This window comes from Poecile atricapillus, chromosome 2 (assembly GCF_030490865.1).
Source record: "Poecile atricapillus isolate bPoeAtr1 chromosome 2, bPoeAtr1.hap1, whole genome shotgun sequence".
In the NCBI taxonomy this organism is placed as follows: domain Eukaryota; kingdom Metazoa; phylum Chordata; class Aves; order Passeriformes; family Paridae; genus Poecile; species Poecile atricapillus.
The window spans coordinates 37,069,483-37,089,894 of NC_081250.1; the positions used below are offsets into that span (position 1 = coordinate 37,069,483).

At 34.8% G+C, this 20,412-nt stretch overlaps 1 protein-coding gene across 1 annotated transcript in view; it reads left to right on the forward strand.

Moving 5' to 3' along the window:
- KCNH8 (potassium voltage-gated channel subfamily H member 8) overlaps window positions 1-20,412 on the forward strand; it is a 174,688-nt gene that overhangs the window by 140,303 nt on the left and 13,973 nt on the right. Inside the window, exons 11-13 of the mRNA XM_058832431.1 lie at window positions 1,102-1,316; window positions 15,880-15,918; window positions 17,593-17,948. Coding sequence (XP_058688414.1) covers window positions 1,102-1,316; window positions 15,880-15,918; window positions 17,593-17,948 — 610 coding nt within the window. The remainder of the gene's footprint in view (window positions 1-1,101; window positions 1,317-15,879; window positions 15,919-17,592; window positions 17,949-20,412) is intronic.

Sequence of the window (20,412 nt, forward strand, 5' to 3'; positions counted from 1 at the left end):
TTGTATTCTTTAGTCCCTGATTCTTAGTAGCCTCTTTTGGACTCTAATTTTTCAATATTCTTTCTTGTACTGAGAAGCCCAAAACTGGACACAGTGCTCCAGATGAAGCATGACAAACAGAGGGAAAGAGTAATTTCCTGACTTGCTGGCTCCACTCTTGCTAATGCTGCACAGGAGGTCTCTGAACTTCTTTGCTGCCAGGACACATTGTTGGCTCATGCTCAGCTTGTCCACAGTGACCCCCCAGGGCCTTTCCTGCAGAGCTGCTGTCCAGCTGGTCAGTTCCCAGTCCATACTGCTGTAGGGAGGGTTCTCATCCCAGGTACGGGACTTGGCATTCAGTTTTGTTGAACTTCATGATACTCCTAACAGCTGTTTTGTCTTTCATTGAGGTCCCCCTAAATAGCAGCTTTGTCCTTTGGTGTTGCCTGTGACTTGCTGAGAATACACTCCATCACACTGTCCAGGTCTTTAACAAAGACCACCAGCCTTAACTTTTGGGCAAAACCTCTGGTTCAATGACTCCACTTTGGAATATCTACCTCAGATCAGATGTTTATGGAAGTTTTTAATAATAAAATTTTTGTGCTCCTCAATATATGGTCAACTGAAGCTTTTCATAAGACTGTTGTTCTAAGGCAGTCTTGCCCATAATTGAAAAAAAAAAAAAAGGCATAAGAATTATTTCTTAAGACATTTTTTCTTCTCAACAGAAATGTTAAAATGCTACCTTAACACCTGCATGTTTTAAGACTTGCACAAAAATGCCTGACAACAGCTTTTATGAAAAATAATTGCACCTGCTATGAGTTACTAGTTTAAATCTTCATTTTATACATATTTACTTTATTGCTCCCTTAAATCAGCCAGTTACCTGTCTGGAAATTAGTTTTTGTACCTCCAATTAATTGTGTATAAGTTTGCACCTGCAAAAAAAGAAAAAAAAATTAGTGCTCCTTCAGCATGTTATTAATTAAACAAGGCATTAGTAACAATGGGATTTCAGGTTCAGGAGTAGCAATTATATTAAACAGGTTTAGGATTCAAGAAATAAGTAAAGAATTTATGTTTGAAGATAATTATTTTTGTATTCCCTTTTAGGTAAAGGAGATTTAATTGGAGCAAACCTATCCATTAGGGATCAAGTTATTAAAACAAACGCAGATGTTAAAGCTCTAACATACTGTGACCTCCAATGTATTATACTCAAAGGTCTCTTTGAAGTGCTCGACCTTTACCCAGAGTATGCTCACAAGTTTGTTGAAGACATCCAGCATGATCTCACTTACAATCTAAGAGAAGGCCATGAAAGTGATGTAAGTATCTTTAAAGGTCTCTTTCAGTTACAATCTTTCAATGGTTTCTCATAACTTGGTCATTCCTTATCATTTTGTCACAATAAAGAAATAATAGGCAAATTATGTTAAAGGAACTGCTGATTCCATTTGTTTGATAATTCAGATATTACCTACATGATTTTTTTATCAGTTGGTAAGATCATAAACATTGAAAAATCTCTCTGCTTCCCATTTTCCATAACAAACATCATCCATGAGAGAAAATTTTTTATTTTTTTAATATTTTTTGTTTATGTCTAAAAATAATTCATAGTTATATAAACTATGTGTCCAAATAAAGGTTTTTAGGCATACCTTTTCTAGAAGTTCATGTGCCAGCCTAATGAGCATGTATTTCATACATTTGTTATCATTTTTAATTAAGAATGTCATCACACACACTGAAAATGAAAAATAGTTGTTTCTCATGCACTGCAATTAAAATGTGTTTTCCCACTTAAATTAATACTTCATTTTAGAAAAAAAAAAAAAAGAAACAAACAAAAACCCCAAACAAAAACAAAACAAGAACAAATTCCAGATAAAGCACTCCTGAAAGTCTTCAGCACAGACTCTTCACTGACATTATATAGAAAATATGTATATTCAGATTTTAATAGAGAAAATCTTTCATGACATCTCTCTTTTCCTGACTTTATCATGTGAATGCTCAAAGACAGTTATAGCCAAACTTTCAAGTTGGTCTTTGTTTTGTGTTTCTCCTAACACAGAGAGAAGTAACATTGGAAAAACATGAATTTTCACTAAGATACTCTCAAGACAGGGTACAAATATAATGCCAAAGAAGAATGTACTAAAGCACTTTTCAGTGCAAAACCCCAATGAGTTTGATTATGGGCTGATTTTCTACATAGCTTCCTATTAGGTGTACTTTGGTGCCAGTATTTCCACAGCAACACCCTATTAAACCATTGCAGCAGAAATGAGTCCAGATATATAAGTGCGTACTTCAGGAGAGGAAAATAACCAGGATATCTCATTTGTTTGTCTCTTGAAATGTCTCCAAACTCCCTGCTGCTGAAAACAGCAGCTGAGAGTACACAGCTGTTCTGAGAGCCTGGTGATTAGTTTGTATAACACATTTCCCTTGGTTTGAGTAGAAAAGAAGTAAAACTCCATGTAAATATAGAGTTTGAAGATTATTGCATTCCCCACTACAGTTTTGTCATGGAACTTGGATCCCCACAATGTGTTGCTTCATGCTTTTCTGTGTGGTGATAAATCTGGGGATCACCCTCTCGGCTGCATTCAGTTTTATAAATTCAGGGATAACTCTTCCCAATTAATGTCAGCTGGGTGATGTACAGACTGCTGAGAGCAAGCCTACAGCAGCCTTGAAGGTGAGTGTTTCTCAGGCTCTTGGAGGAGGATGGCATTTAAAGTAATGTGGGACACATCCAAGTAACTTTTCTGCTTTAAAAAGAAAATATTTGGAGCATTTTTGAATGTATACTGTATTTTCGTGGTATAATCTATTACCTTAAAATTAAAGGAAAAAATATCCTGACATGAAGCAGCATCCAGTGTCACACTCAGATAAACAGAATACAAGACAGATTATGAGTGCCACTTTTGCCTACATCCTCTGCTTAACTATGTCCTCCACTACTCTTTCTCTTGCAGTAGAGCATCTCATCTATTTTCCAATAATTTTTCTTATTAATAAAGATAAACAGCATAATAAGGCAGCCAAAAATTGTACCACCACAAAAACAGGGTTTGACAAATAAGGATAGATACATGTCAGTAGCAAGTGTGCCTGGTCAACCACTCAATTTGCTTCAGCAGGAAAATACTTGCAAACAGAAATAATTGGAGTTATCTGATGGCTACTCTCAGAGATAAGAAGAAAGTTTTCAGATGTACAGTTTGTGGGTTTGTTAATATGACTTCTTGCTTCTTTTTGTTGTGTTTTTTTGTTTTGTTTTTTTTAAATACAGCACTTGGGAATGGTGTCATGGGAGTTTGTCAGCTAGGCCACTGTATCTGGATTCCCTCTCCCTAATATAGGGAGATTTTACTTTCGAGAGTATCTGTGACTTCTGCAGCTTTATGGAATTTTTGGATTTTAAGAACTTTATGTTTAACTCCATAGTTAAACAGTAGATCTATTCATTAGAATGTCTGTTTCTCTCTGTCTTCTTCATGGATGTTTCAAATGACTGTAATTCTGTACCTGAATGTGAATTTAATACTTCTTAAAATGAATCACCAGCAGTATTTAGGGTCACGTAAACTCAGGGTGAAAACGTGACCTGAGAGGTCACATGAACTGCAGGGTGAAATAACATAAATTTCCCCACTGTGACTTGTGAAGTGTCTTTCAGTCTTGACCTAAAATTCTATTGCATTTTCAGCCAAAATCCACAAAATCTACTGTAGGTTGAAGATTTATTAAAACTTTAAGCCAGCATTAAAAAGCTGGGAATTAATAAGAATTTAGTCCTGGTGGTTCATTATCCCCTTTCTACCTTTGTTGTGCTGATTAAAGTTGAATCAGAGATTTGAACTGAATTAGAGGCATGTGGACAAAAAGGGATCAGAAGTCACCTGCAGTGTCCTTCTCCTGAAGTGTCAAAATTGGATACTTTGCACTGGATCACATACACACACACACACAAAAAAAAAAAAAAGCAAACGTTTTAAATTTGTTTTCTTGGTTCATTTGCAAGTCTAAGAGGATATATAATAGTGCTTCATCTGCACTAAACTCCAAGTAAGGTATAACTGTAGAAAAGGCTCAAGGACTTCCATAGTTTTGTCTCTTTTCAGTAAAACCAGGAGATGTAACCAGGCTTCCCAGCAGACAAGTTTCTAACAAGTAGAAACTGTAGGTGCCTTGTTATAGACTGGTTGAAAGCATTGTTAAGCAATATTGGAGGAAAAGCCCAGATTTTAAGTACAGGAGCAGACAATTATTTCAGACTCTAATGAGTTAGAGAAACAGACACAAAATCAGAGAGAGTTTGAAGGTTTCCTTGTGATAAGTCTTAAGCCAGGAATTACTAAGAGATTTCTTATTAAAACCATTAATGTGTGTTCAGCCACACTGGCAGTGCTACTTTGCCATCTATGTATACATTTTCACCACAGCAAGATATGAACTAGGAGAGGAGGCTTTTTGTTGATTTTGCATATTCTCCTCCTTGCTTTCTTTGCTCCCTTTTGATCAATAAACCAATAACTGTGTTTGTAAGTGTATTCAAATATTTAAGGACAGTTAGAAAATACTAATTTTTCTGGTAGCTGGAGTTGTGACATTAAAACAATTCAGCCATTTCAACCAATTTTTTTAGGTCTGTGACTATGTTGTCATAGTGAGGAAACAGTTTGCTGAGTGACAGATTTTGACATGTACCTCACCCTACCTGTATAATTTTTCACTATGAATTGCAGATTGCATATGTATTAGGCAGTGAGAGTGCCCCATATCTGATTTAATGAAACTAAGCACTCAGAAGAAGGGTCTTAAAACATACGTGGATGCATCTATACACATACATTAGTATGAAAGAAACTGAAAGAAATCCACCAGCCCTGAAAAAATGTGTTATTTGATGCATTTAGAGAGTTGCAGCAGCTGTTCATAACTCTGAATTATCCTATGAAGGACTCAGAATAAGTAAATGTTTGGACAATATCTTTGTAGGCTTTGTGAGAGGTTATTGTTTCTGATTATTTCTCTTGTCCACGCAGAAGAATTTACAGTGTAGACAACATTATTCGGATTTTTAATAACAAAGCAAAACAAGCAAACAAGCAAAACAAACAAAAAACAAAACAAACCACAGAAACCAGCCAAAAATCAAACCAAAGGCTGGTTAGAGTCACACTGAGAGCAAGAAGCCTGCTTGACACCTATACTGTCCCTCGAGCTATAATTAAGTCCCAAAGGAAGACAAGGCATATGCAGGCACAATCTTTGTCTCACTAAAGCTTTATCAGTATGAGTCATTTTCAAAAAGAAGAGGTTATGTTCCCAAAGAGTCAAAACTTGTTCTTTGTAGATAGGACTTGCAACTAAAAAGAATCTACTTTTCCTTTTGTGGACTTAAAAGTAGTGCTCCGTAGCTTTCCTTCCCTCTCCCCAAGAGGTTGTTCTCTAAAATGAAATTACTCAGTTTGTGAAACACAAGGATTCATTCCATCAGTGCATCACAGTGTAAATGAAACATAATGACAAGGTTTCATGAAAATGTGGTAGATTCCCTCTCCATTTGGGAACATGGAGTTTTACTGCACCTTAGCCAGGCTACTTGCTAATAAAATACATAAATAGACAAATACATTTTAAAAGGTAATCTAACAACCAAGAAGCAATAAAACCAAAGGACCAACCATCTTCCCTCTGAAAGCCATTGTCTGACAATTTGGGGATTAATTCTTGTCCTTTGATGAAGCTGGTGTTTAGAATTTATTAAATATTAGTGACTGAGTTGTGAGGAATTTTTACCATAATAAAGCTCAGGTTGTGATTAGCAATATCTAAGAAATTACAAGGGATGCACCTCATTTTCTACTGGAAAATCTGACAATTGACCAAATCAATTGCTTGTAAAGGTGAAAGTAGCTCTAAGCTCTGGAGCATGCAATCGAGGGCACAGCTTGGGAAAGAAAATGTCTACAAATTCTAATCTAAAATATACTGAGCTTTCTGGTTTGTTCCAGCTAAGCCTTAATTATTTTAAAAGCATATAAGTGATTCTTCTTCATGTAATTTTAACTGCTTATTTGAAGACTTTTATCTTTCTTTGTTCTGTTGGTATTGCTCTTGCAGTCAGAAAATGAAGAAAAAAAATATTTTGAATGGAAGCACGAAAATTCAGATTAAATCCTGCCTTGCCACTGTTTGGTTTTCAGCTAGCAGATTACATACTTGATATGCATTCTTTCTTGTCTCTTTATTTATGCTTTTTCTAGATTGAGATTTCTACTCTAAGTCATCTGAATTTATGAATGTTGCTTTCCAATATAGCAGTAACACTTTCTATTACATATTTGATTATCTATTATGAACCAGCAAAGATAGTGTAAAATTTCTGATTTTTTAAATGCGTTTATTATCTGCATAATAAATAGTATTTTACTTTAAAAAAGAAAATAACTTTTGCTACTCCATAAATATTAAGGAAAAAACAAGTGTGGGTTTGTTTTTTCTTAAAGTTGCTTTTAATCTTGTCAAGTTTTGTATATAATATATAATATAAGGAAACCTGATAGAAATTTCAGTCACGTAATTACTTATTAATTATTATTTAACTTTCAAAGGAAGAAAAAAAAAGGAAGAAAAAAAAAATCTTATTTCATGGGATTACCTATGTGTTTATAATAAAAGTCATGCATTGAAAAAAGTAACTACTAAATCAGCTCTTACTACACTGTCATATTTAAGCCACTATTCCTCTACTCCAGCCTGGATCACAGTTCATTCTGCACACTGTAGGACAATCACAGGTTGCAAAATATTTTTAATAAGTAATTTTCATAGAACATTTCCCAAATAATTCCAACAAACTTTAATAAAGGAGATGGTTTCATCACGCCACCCAGCAGCTGTGTAAAATGAAGTGGCTTACCTTAAAAAGTCAGTCAGTCCTACTTTAAGAGTAAAGCTGAATAACTTTGAGGAAAACTTGTAATTTTGAAATATGCTTACAGCATATTAAGCACCCATCTCTGTCAGTAGCTTGTCTGGCGGAGGATCATGAATCATTATTGCAGGTGTAACTCACTGCTGTTCATTGTCAGCAAGTATAAAGCTTACAGAATAAGAGACCAAACAATGGCAGATTTTGTTTTTCTATACAAGAATTATTACAACAGTAGAATAAATCACCTAAAAAATGGAAGTCTGGTACTTTACCCTTATGATTACTCATAAAAAACCCTGACAACTAAAATAATTTTAAAACTGTGAACAAACTGTTTATGATCTTTTTCTCTACTCCATGTGGATGTGGTTCCCTTTGTTCTAATTGTTCTGGTAGTAGCCCTAAGTGACTGATGGCTAAGTGACTGATGACAGAAGTCGCTGCTTCTGCCCTAAAAACACCATATTTTAATTTTTCCTTTATACCTCTTGATATGAAGCAGAGTTATAAACTTCTCAACCTCTCAGTGATTATAGTGTAGGAATGAAGGTTCTTCTCATACTGTCAAAAACTAAGCTAATTTTAAAACTGGTAACATGTAATTAACTTTGATTCTTGATATGTTCCTTGGAGTAGGTCTCTTACCTGCCTCTGTGCATGGACTACTCTCCAATTAGGGTTGCTGTCAAATATAACTCAGGGCTCTCACACCTTACAAGCTACTCAGATTTTTCATTTATACTTCTAGAACGATCTGAAATATGTTTTTTTATTCTTCCCTCTCTCTTTCTCCTCACAAAATATGTTACTCTATTGCTGACACTGGCACAATGTCATTTACACAGCTCAACCTCTGTATTCCTGTGGAACAAGTCATGCACTCGCAAACACAAACAAAATCAGAGCAGTTAATTTACCTGTTTTACACTTCATATTTGATATTAAATGGATGGGATGTATTTTGGGAATGAGCTCTTTCCAACAGATCTCTGCAAGTTATTTCACACGTCTCCTACTCGTATTTGTGACAGTAAGCATGTTTTGGTGGATCCTTGGTTATTAAATTGGATACTACCTTCAAACAAGAAAATCCGCTGCAACAGCCTCCTGCCTGTGCAAGGTTACAGTCAGTGCCTCCTCCAGACCCTCAGCCTGACAATTAACTGCTTCACTTACTGTGGGAGCAAGGCTAACCTGGAGCTATAGTTTAGGCCAGGTCTGACTCCTTTTTTTGTAGTCTAGTAGCTCATAAAGCTTGTTTAGCAGCAGTTACTGCTGAGCATGATGTGTGGTGCCCCTGAGCCATCTCTTCCCCCCAGTTCCCCTCAAAATAATCACCTCACTATCATGTTTCTAATATATTCTTCAATATAGTACACTGCTGAGAAATAATGCAGCAAGAAAACATGTAATTCAAATAAGATAGACTGATTGGCCTTTTTATTTTCTTGCCTAGTATCTTTACCCAAGGAATCTTTTTTCACTAATAATCTGTTTCATTTCTGTAGCCTTCAGTTATTCTAATATTTTTGAAAATAATATCACAGACACCTACACTGTCTGGTTTTGTCTCTAGAAATTTTGTCTTTTGTGGTTTTATGATTTGTGGTCATTTTCCAGTTAGAAGATTCATTGCACCACAACTTATTTGAGAAATTATGTAATATTTTCCATTTTTTTTTTTCATTTGTTTTTGTACTTTTATAAATGTTTCTCATTTTTCACCTAAAGCAAGTGGACAATTCACTCTAAGGGTGAATCACAAAAGATATGGAAAAGACAAAGAGGAGGAGAGGAAATTAACCTGCTTATATTACATTAGTCTGGGACTATGTTAGGTATATGTGACCCATCCCCAAATTCTGAATCTTTTACTTTTGTGAATGGATTAAGAAACAGGAATTATGAGCTTTACATTATTTATTAGAAGATTTTCACAAGTAGACCTTATCACTTTCTTGACAAATATAAAAAAATTCATTGTAACTAGAATTAACATGTTTAAACAAGCGACAAAATTTTACGTCTAATTTTAGCTTTTGAGTCTTTTTGAACACTCTCCATTCCCATTCATTTCACTTTCTGGGATTATTACATTCTGCATCAGATTATAAAGCTTAACCCGAGGGTAACATGTTGAAAAAAAATCCAGGCTAGCAAAGCAGCTTATTGATGTTTTTAGACTGTTGTACGAGGAGGGCATAAAACACTGTGTCAAACAGAATTTTAGACAGGAAAAACTCCTGGCTTTCAGAGTATTGCCTTGGAATCTAACCATATTTCTATTTTAATTAGACAAGAATGCTGGAGGATAACTTTTTTCCAATATGTCTCAATGTGCCTTAGGGAACATGGTAATATAACTTTTACAATATTAATGTTATCTTTGTCTCTGTACTGTAAAAAATGGAAAATAAAATTAATCCTAATATAGCTAGATTTTAAAATTATGTCAATTTGAAGAGTGGATTGATTTTTAATTTTTTTTTTTTTTTCATTATTCCTTTTATTTTGTACTGCTATAGCACTGATCCATTTGGGACCTTAAATTTAGAAACACTTTTACAATAACTTGTCCTTTTATTATTCTGGGTAATGTAGGACTAATTAATGAAGGAAATGATAGTACCACAATGTCTTCTATAAACCCTTATTTCTGAGGGCATAGACTACCTTGATATATAATGTTCATGTCAGAATGGGTTTTGTGGTGAAGTTCCTACATGACTTGCAGAGTCATTATAACCTCAGGATAGTTGATGAAATGTGAGAAACTAAATGTAGTGGAGTCTCTGAGAAAACAGTCTATAAGCTGTGCAAGCATCAAACTGGCATTTTTCATTGAGACAAGTGTGTGTTCTCAATTTTATTGAGCTAATGTTTTTAATGCAACATTTTCTTTACTCATATAGCAGTAGAATAGCAGAGCTCGGAAAGGACCTCTGAAGACCCATCACTCTGCTCAAAGATATGAAAGCATGTAAAAACAAAAACTATTTATGTACAATTGCAAAGTTTTTAGTGATATGAAAAATAATATATCTGCATATTGTTCTTTTTAATCATCTATACTTTTACCCAGTAAAACCACAGCTATAAAACCTGCCTACGTAAGTGCAAATACAGTTATGCTGAAAGTAGATTTGATACCCAAGACATTTACTACATTATATTATTATAATCATGTTATTATTTACCAAACCAGTGAAATTTTTTTTATGATGTGGTAAATAATAACATAATTGTTATAATAATAATAATAAATATATACATGCATTTTATGCATATATACTGTATATACAGTCCAATACTGCCTAGATAGTAAGTGTTCGGAGACAGATTCCATTGCTAATCACACCATGTTCAGTGTTTGTTCCATCATTGTCCAAAATTGTTGCTGGATTTCTATGACCGTATTTGGTTCTATGTCATGCTACTTCATAGAAATCAAACAATTTTCTTAAAAATTGTCCACAGATATATTGCTGTCTTCAGGGAGGCACCTACTAGGACTCATCCCACTTATTTGTCCTGTGAGTGCTAACAAAACACCTGGCCAACATTGGGAATATGTAGAACTAGGCAATTGGCAGTGATAAAATTAACTGGAGAATATTCTTCAAAATCCACATGATTGTCCCCCTCTTTTCTTTGCAAGAGACTCTCTGAAGTTAGATATACATATTTACATAAATATTAGTATGAAGTTCCATTTAAAGATAAAGCCAACAATACAAACACAACTCCTTCACAGTATCTACAGCCTCAAACTGAGGAGTTTAAGTGAATATCAATCCAGGGCAAATCATGCAAATATTTATTAGAGCTGCTTGAAGTTAAGCATATAAGTTTTATTGCTTTGAAAGGTGTTAGCCTTTATTGTAGTTACTATTATGTAAGTCTTTACTTGACTGTAATCAAACTGTAAGAGTATTAAAAAGCTTTCTCAGCTGTATCTTTTTTCTGCAGTAATCTGAAAGCTTTTCCAAAAATACAACCTACCAGACAGTACAGTCAGTGCCAGGTCTATTGTCTGTTTTAATAATTCCTTCTTTTGTCTTCTTTTCATCTTATTGATAGACTGTTCTTTAAATTTTTTTTATTATTTTTTTTTAAATTCTTACTGGTACAGATTAACTATGAAAGATGCATTTTCAGAGCAGTTGAGACTTGAATTTCTTCTCTTGCTCTGGGGTGGAGTAGAGGGATGCAAGCATATAGAAGTAAAAATTACTAATTATACCATCCGTGTTTCCCATTTATTTCTTCCTAATGCGACACAAGTGACAGAGATATTAGTTTTTTGTTTCTGTAGCATCTTTTTACCAAGAAATGCAATACATCCTGTATTACTCATGAAACAAAGTATAATTTTAAAAAAATATTAACAAATACAGTGAGGTTAGTATTCATGTTTTAAAAAAATATATAGAAAGTAAACTTTTAACACAAAGTATTATTATAAATATAATATATATTCTATATATTATATAAATATATATATAAATATAATATTATTATACAGATTATGTCTATATTTTATATGCTACATATATTTAATATTTATAATATATTATAATTTAATATAATATAATGTCATAATATAATATATTATAATGTAATAAATAATATATTTAATATTTTTATTTATTATTTATTATATCTTATATCTCTTATATAGATTTAATATATATAAATATATAAAGCTCATGTGAGAATTTTACATTGAATAAAATATTCATTTGGAAAAAAAACCCCAAAACAACCACCTATCCAAAGCTAACCACAAGCAGCCAGCTACAGAACATTTTTACCAACTTCACAAGTTAATTACAAAGAAACAAAGCATTCAGGACAACAACTTAACAGGAGATTGCAGAGCTCATAGCAATTCACAATTGCCACCTCCCTAGGACAAAATTCTGGTGACAGATCTGGTGTTCAACTTTTGCTGCTAACTCAATGTACTCTATATTGTAAGGATCAGAGAATGATGAAAACGTCTGCCTCCACAAAATACTCTTTCTTTATCTGTCCATTAAGCAAGGACGAGAGATAAGAATAACCCTGAGAAAATATAAGAACAAGCCAAAGAACAATAGAAAGTCTTAAAAAGAAAAACAAAACAAGAAAAAACACAAAGGGGGTGGGATGGCAAATTGCTCAGTATTAAGCAATTATATCTAACAAGCTCTTTGTGTGTGATTGAGTCTTTTGTGATTTAGAGGACTTGTGATATTTCATTAAAAATTTCCTGATTACAGAAAACTGAGGCCTGAGCACATGTGAGGCATTAAGTTTTGCAGCGGTACAATAATCTCTTGTTTTGTACTTGTATCTTTCCCATTACCATACAGTAAATTTGCAAAGAATAGGACATCTGGCATGCATTCTTAGGGGTTTTTTTCCCCCCACACTGCCAGCGCTGCTAAACAGGCTTTTCCCATTTCCAAAGGCTAAGAGCGTTAATACTCCAGTTTGATTTCAAATCCTTTCCTGAAAATGTATTTTATCCTTTTGACTCCACAATATAAATAATTATTCATGTATTTTAGTACCAAAGATTACAATAAAATAAGTGAAATTATGTTTCTATTTTTATTCCTACTTTTTGTGAAGGCAAGGAACCAGAAACCAGAAAGAATCAGACCAGCAAACACTGGTAACATTTTATTGAGCCCCAGCATGCAAACCAACTGGACACATAATGAATTACCCTCCAATAAGGCTCCAATTTAGCTGTGTCTCTATATTTTTCTTTTTTAGGGTTTTATCATTGGAATTCATCTTGAATTATTGTACAGCTAATTATCTGGGTTGGTCACAGAGACTGGTAGGGATTCTTTATAAACGACTACCACCTCTTGACACTGAAAAAATTTTCAGATTGCTGCCTTTCAACAGCAAACCACTAGTGTTTTCAGATGGAGAAATATTCTTTTTGTGCTTCAAATAAACAATGTTAAGGATTACTGAACTTTTAAAATCTGTGCATTAAGATAATAAAAAATTGGGAGATTATAGATTTGGGATGCCATAAATGGAAGAATTTTATAAGTCTGCTTTTGGTACATGATCTATTATTGTTTTGTCTTGTAAAATTAAATTTAATAGCTGGTTTTACAAGACATAGAGAGACACCAAGGCTGGAATAAAAAATGTAATTAGACTCTGACAGTATTTCACATAATTCATGCTAACGTCAATAGTTCTGTTTTTTTTCTCAATGCATAGTAAGTTAAATATCTGTGTTTTTTCTTTCAGCAGTGCTTATCCTTTAAGAGCTGTACTTCTTTTAAAAGGCAGGCATATGAGGTACTTGGCACACTCTTTGCATACGGAAAAAATAGAGCACTTTATAGAAGACTGCACTAGTGTGTTGCTGTAAATAAAAGGTCTTAGCATCCTAGAAACTAGGGCAACAACTCCTAATTATTTACTTTGATATTACATTTTTACAAAGATAAAGCTATGTGCATAAGGAGGACTTCTAATTTACTGCACTTTGACTGGCTTTGTCCAAATTCTTTTTGTTCATCTTTTCTATCGGAGACTGGAGGGAGAGACAGAGAGGAGGTGCTGGAAAAAGTTTAGTAGGGAAATCCTTGAGAATTCTCTCTGGGCACATATTAGTTTCTTTTGCCAACTTTCAATTATTAAGCCATAAAGCCCAGGCTCCTGCTGTGTGTGCAGGACAGGGTATTCAAAGTTGCAAGCAGTAAGTGTGGCTGCAATGTATTTATCCAGAAGCAATTATGGAGCTCCTCACTGTGGATTTTGTGCTATGGAAAACATAGTTTATTTTAAAATATCAGTATTTTTAGATGGAAATTATCCCCAGTGGGTTAAAGGAGCAAGTTTGGGGAAACAGGAGAAGTCTGAAAAGCAGCTTCTCACATCATGTGCTCCATGTTCATATTTACCCTTCTTTTCCGTTACACAGCCTCCTGAGAACACTCCCTCCCCTCCTTGCAAAAAGCAACCTGCCTTCAAAAATTCCTTTACCCTTCTCTAGGGAAGGTCACAAGGCAGCAAAGTGCTGCCAGTAACCCCATTAGCTGTGCAGGCAGTTTCCCCCTGCAGTGACCAAGCCAGGGTACCACAGAGCAGGGAAGGATCAATGGGTGGCTGGGGCTCCTGTGCTGAGGAGCAGTGGGAGGTCCAGAAACAAGGGCACAGTGCTAGCAACTGGTCATGCAGCTTGAAACCCATTTAATGATTTCTTTGTCTATGTTTCCAAGATGTACAGGCAGGATTGACATGTATTCAGGAGGGAAAACAGCCAACATCAAAACAAAAAGTGAGGGAAATCTTCACCCACGTTACGAATTACAAATGACAACTTTCTTCTAAAGCCTTCAGCAGGAAAATGGGTACTTTCTGAGATGTTTTTTGTGAGGCTGCTAATGTTTGAGATTTGCTTGGAATTTTAATTAAGGCTGCTATTTAACATTCTTAGTGTACCTTTGCCTAGAGACCAAGAAAACTGATGCTCCAAAATTCAGGACACAATTTTAAACTAATATTTTAAAAATATATGCAAAGTAGTACTTCCTAATTCAGACTTTAATAATTTAACACATTTCTAGTTTCCTCACATCCTGAATCTTGAAGATACTGATTCTTTAGTTGGCACAGATTACAATGCAACTTGTGAGATTTCAGTATCTGACATCTCATTCTCTGCTAATATAATCTAGTACTTTATCTAACTCAGTAAGAACATGGCAATTATTTTGTTTACCTATCCTAATTATTGCAGTTGCTCTGTTTGGTAGTTATTAGAGCGTTATGGCTACATTTAATGATACACCTGCTACTGGCTTGGCTGTTGTGCAGTAGGATTTTTGCTTACGAAAACTTAAATATTCTATATTATACCATTACTAGTACCCTCACTACAAAACAGTTTTTAGGTTAACCTGAAAGACCTGGAACAAAAAAAGAAAAAAAAAAATTAAATAACCCACACACAATTATTATTTTCAAATCTGTTTAAAAAATTAAATATTTAGGAGTTTTGAAGACTTTCGTCAAACAAGTTCAAATGACTTCCAGAAATGCAAAACTTCTACCTGTGTTTGGAGAAAAATAAATTGACTGGTGTTTTAAGCACTTTTTGCCTTGATATGTGGGTTTAGAAAAGCTGAAAATTTCTCAGCATTTTTCCTGGCAGACTAAAATCTTCCTATATATTCATAGGCTATATTCACACATATAGGCTGTAAGAGACATGCCCGTGGTCAAGATGTGGACATTCAAATAAACAGCAGAATTTTCACAGCAGATATTACTCAGCAGTTCCAGTGGATTGTCTTAGAAATGGTTACACTTGAAAGAAAGTTTTCTTCTTCCTCCTTTTGTTTTACTTTCTGTGAAATTCAAGAAAAGAAAATATTATGGCCTTGAATAGGTTAGACACCTCTCCTTCAGGACTACCTTGCTCCGACTTGCTTCAGTCCCACCCCTGCTTTTGAAAATTCCTCAGAGATGCTGGAGATACTCAGTTCATCCTCACATGCAGACTAGGCTGTCACAGGGGCTAAAGCTAAGCAGGGCCAAAGTAGAGCACTTGCTCCTGCATTTCCATCAAACCAGCACTGAAACCTACCAGACATGCTTTCACACATCTACATTTATTCACAGGTTTGGAGTCTTGGTCTACTTTTTTATTAAAGTAAAATATTTTTTTTTCATTAACTCAAGATGAAACAACTCTTTTTTCTTTTCTTTTTTTCTCACAGCATCTGTTTGCAAGGATTATCCTTAGTTCAGTGTTATGTCACCATTTAATTTAATATAACCATTTTATCATGAGTGTCTTTCTTGTACTGACATAAATGTTTTGGTTTTGAGGTTTGTATCCTGTTGGAAGCCAAACTGGGAAGATGTACATATTTCCTACCTTTTTGGTTTGTTTTTTTTTTCAGGTAATATCAAAATTATCCAACAAGCCTACACTATCCCAGGTATGTTGATCACATTTTAACTATGCAAAGCTTCACTTTAAACATTCACATAATTATAACCAGAAAAAAGCTTGAAACTCCTTCCTTTCCTTCTTGAAAAGAGACTAATTTTTTTCAGAATGACAATTCAAATAACATCATGCTAATAGTTCTGCCACTGCCCATTTTATGAGTAACAGCTTATGATCTTTTTTCCCAGATGCTAAATTTGAATATCCTCCTATAGCAGCTACATTTTAAATACATGGCTACCCAAGCTAAAATTTTGAATATGGGTAACACTCATTTTCTTTAGAGTATAGGCAGTATCAGTGCCAGGTCCTGTACAATTTGATCATCATGACAGCTTTTGAATGACTACTACAGTTGACAACAAGGTTTTTCTATTTTATAAAGACATGCCTTCTGTCACAACTTAGAATTCTTACCTCTTCTTATATACCTCAGATAAAAAGTCCCCAGTTCACTAAATCTGTCAACATATACCAAGAGAAAAGCATACATTCAATGAAATTGTGCTGTAACACACAGCAAAATTAAACCTATGCTGCAAAACATTTAGACAGATGCTAATAGGGGCTTAGAATATTTGGATAAATTCCCCAAATCTGTATTTCCACTCAGACAATCTGACTTGGCCTGACTGTGGGAAATCTGACTAAGCAGGGTCATCTGAGGTTTTCTATCTGTAGCTAATAGTGCCTTAATCAAGCTTGATTAAGAGGAGTAGCATGTAAAAAAAAAAAAATAGTAAATGAAATACAACAAAAACCAACTCCCTTTGAAACCATGAAGTTCATATGGTTTGTTAATTTGACCTGGAACTGCCTTAGGCCATTCACCTACTACCAATACAGTTGTAGCATATGAGTAAATGGAACTATTTCTGAGTTAAGGTCTGGTCCTGTCTATGTTGGCATGTGTCAGCACTCATGATCAGCATAGTTTGATACCACAAAAAAATAGCATTGGTCTCCTACACCGTACTTTAATTTGTACACAAATTACAGGACCCAAGTCTATGTTGCCTCTAAATTTTTATGGTTCCAACATCAAGCATGTAAACTACATTTTTTTCAAAATGATGTAGCTCCTCTTTCTGATGACTCAGTTCTGAAGCCAAAACTGTCACACTATTGGTACATTAATGGGACTTAGAGTGAGCTGAAAAGTCTGGCTACCATCCTGGCAATGACTTCAGTTACAAAAATTAAGAAGGACACAGAGACCATTTATACATTATAGAAGGTTCCATGTGAAAAAGTGGTATTATTTGAATTACCAGCCTCAGATCTTTTCTGTGCACCACCAAGATTCTGTTAGCATAACATTCCAGAAGTAATGCCTCAGCTAAACAAAATTAATCTTCTCAAGCGTACATATGGCAAATGGCTTGTAAAAGCTAGTCATGTACTCTTGATTGGTAACAAAACATATTGCAGTGAGTTTGCTCACCCTGTCACAAGCAACCTTTTTTAATTTGTTTGTATTTTTCTTGTATCTGCACATATAGCCATAGCTGAGGCTATGGATAAGTTCCAAAAGAGCTCTCTCTAATGAGAAATGAAAGTTGTGTTAGGTCTGGGCTTGTTCCAGAAGGAGCACCAGAGAAAATGTGTTTCTGCAGCATCAGGCTCTGAATCTCACAGCAGTATGGATTATTTGTTATTTTAGACAGAACTCAAGGGAAATGGAAATATAAAGAAGAGACTCCCTTCAATTGTGGAAGATGAGGATGAGGAAGAGGAGGGAGAAGAAGAAAGCAGCACCCTATCAACAATTGATACACGAAGCACAAATAGCACTCAGCAGAAGAAGACTGCAAGCAGTAAAAGCCACCTAGGGAGAAACTTGAAGCAGTTGGCCTCAGGAACTGTGCCCTTTCATTCCCCCATCCGCGCTTGCAGTTCAAACCCCTCAAGAGCCAAACATGAAACAGAGCTCCATTACTACTCCAGAAGGAAGGAGAAAAACCTTAAATTGTACCTGTCAGCACTGACCACCAGTGGCCCACCAGATCTGAGCCCAAGGTAATAGTTATGAATGGTCATTTTCTTCTCCATCATGTAAATCCTATTAAAAATATCATTATTTTGACACTATAAATGTTATTTGTAATAGTTTATATTTCTGTTCATCCCCATTATTGCAGGAACTGTTGCACACTATGCAGAATTTTATGACTTTAGAACTTTATTGCAAACTAAAGTATTTTTACCCATAAAAAGGGCAGTAAAAAAAATGAGCAACTGCAAAAATAGCTATTTAAATAGTCTGGCCTTATGATATCATTTTGACTATAATATTCATTCCAACAATAGCACTATAAAACATTCCAAGTCCATCAGAGATACAAAAATTTAGAAAGCAAGTAGATGAAATTAGAGCATAGCCATGAAAATGCAAAAAATTACTGGAGTAGAGAAATATAATGGAAAACAATTGCCTAGCAATTTTGAAAAATATTTAGAGGGTTTTTTGCATAAGAGACAGGAAATCTGATAATGGAAGTTATACAGACACTAGATACCATGTTTAGAAAATCTGTTCTTCTGTGTCTTTTGACATAAAAAATGATCCTATAACAGTTTATTGAGGTATTACCAGTGTACAATTTAAAATAGCTCAATTTTTTATTTGTACACTACTTACAGGTGATTTTTGTAACTTTTTTCTAAATTGCTGCAGCGCAATCATAGTTTTAGGACCAATTCTTTAGAGAAATCACAAACATGCATACAAGGAGATGCAATAGTTCATCCTCCAGTTCAAGTTTTGTCCTCCATAAATTGGTTTACATGTTCAAGCACTTCCTTTATTCATTAGAGGCAGAGTGCAAGTTTCAGGAACTTGCCATTGCAAATGTGAAATAGCCACAGCTTGAGCTTTGTTTAACCCTGTCAAAGCACCGGTACCTAGAGATGCAATCATAAAAAGAACATGCAAGATTTTATCTTTCCCCCTCATCATATATCTTATCAGTACAGACACATTTCAAATAGTAGGAGGATACAAAACAATTTTAGAAATCATAGAAATCATAGAATCATGAATTTTAGAAATCATAGAAATCACAGAATCATTTAGGTTGGAAAATACCTCCAAGATCTCTCCAACCTTGACAAAACACCACTATGCCAGCTAAACCATAGCACTATGTGATTTTTTCTCATTTGTTTGCTACATCTCATATGTATTTGGTTCAGTCAGCTATGAGTAAAGGCCATTGTCATTCACATAATAACCGGCATTTCAGGGAAAAACTTCTTTTTATAATTTCTGCTGAAATGTAGTCTTGCTCATTATTGCTGTGAACTTACGCAGCCAGACTGCATAAGGCACCCAATGGCATTGCCACCCAAGGCAGCCAAAGGAAATATGAAAAAAGTATGTTTACATATTTTCTGTTATTTCCTGTTTCCATTAGTAATTTTATAACTGAATACTAATCCCATTAATAGGCTGGAAAATCAGCCCAAGGTGTATGTTTTTCACCCTTTTCAGACAAAACATTTTCATCTCCTAGATTGAGTTTATATTTTTAGAATATTTAAACTGACTAGTTAATACAACTTTAAAAAATAGCCTTAAGTGTTTCCTTGTAAGCATAAAGGAGAAAATAAGACCTTAATTAAAATCCTCATTTGTATTTGGTGCTGGCAAGAGAAAGACAAGACTCTGGTTGAAATATCCAGTCAGTGTTGCTCTGAGTGTATAACCACAGTTTCTTAAGAAACTTCTGCTGTGGATGTTTCCTAGAGGAAGCTAACCAGAATTCTTTACAGGTACTTTAGGTTCTTTGTGCCCCACAGTGAAAGCAATCAAGCCCAGAGTCTGGGTCAAATGTTTAAAGAGCTCTTGTTGCAAGGAATTTTAGTTTCTAGAATAGAGCCCCGGTCTTTCCAATTGTTTTTTCCATACTGCCTATGAAGTGGAAGAGCACCAAAAGGAAGAAAATGTAAGTGATAAAAAAGGCAGCCCTAGGAGGGGGCATTTATGTTATTGAATTGCCTCAGACCCTCAGGGAGCAGTGCAGTCTAGCCCTAAGGAACTAGATAGAAAAGGTCACAGGTTAATCTTTTCTGACTTTCTTGGCTTCTAGGAGTGGAATTTTCTGTGTTCGGGAGAAAATTCAGGGCTGTACAATAGCTGATTCAGAGAGGGGTGAGGCTTACCAATTGCCTTTGTCCCCCTTGTTTTCAATTTACTAGATTATGTGTCTCCCCAGCCAGTTCCTTGTACATGAATAAGCATATTGCACATTACGTATTCCCCACATTGAAGCTTGGCACTCCACAACTAGGTATTTTTGCTAATATAATTTCCTTTTAGTCTGAATCTTTGAACACTATAAAGAATGTAGCATCTATAAATTCCAAGTCACATCTGATTAAGCTTTCTCCTGTGTGCCTTAAAGGCAGTTAAAATGTTAGCATTTTATATAATTAGAAGCCTCTACAAAAGTGATATTGGTGTTTAAAATTTGCCTTTTTG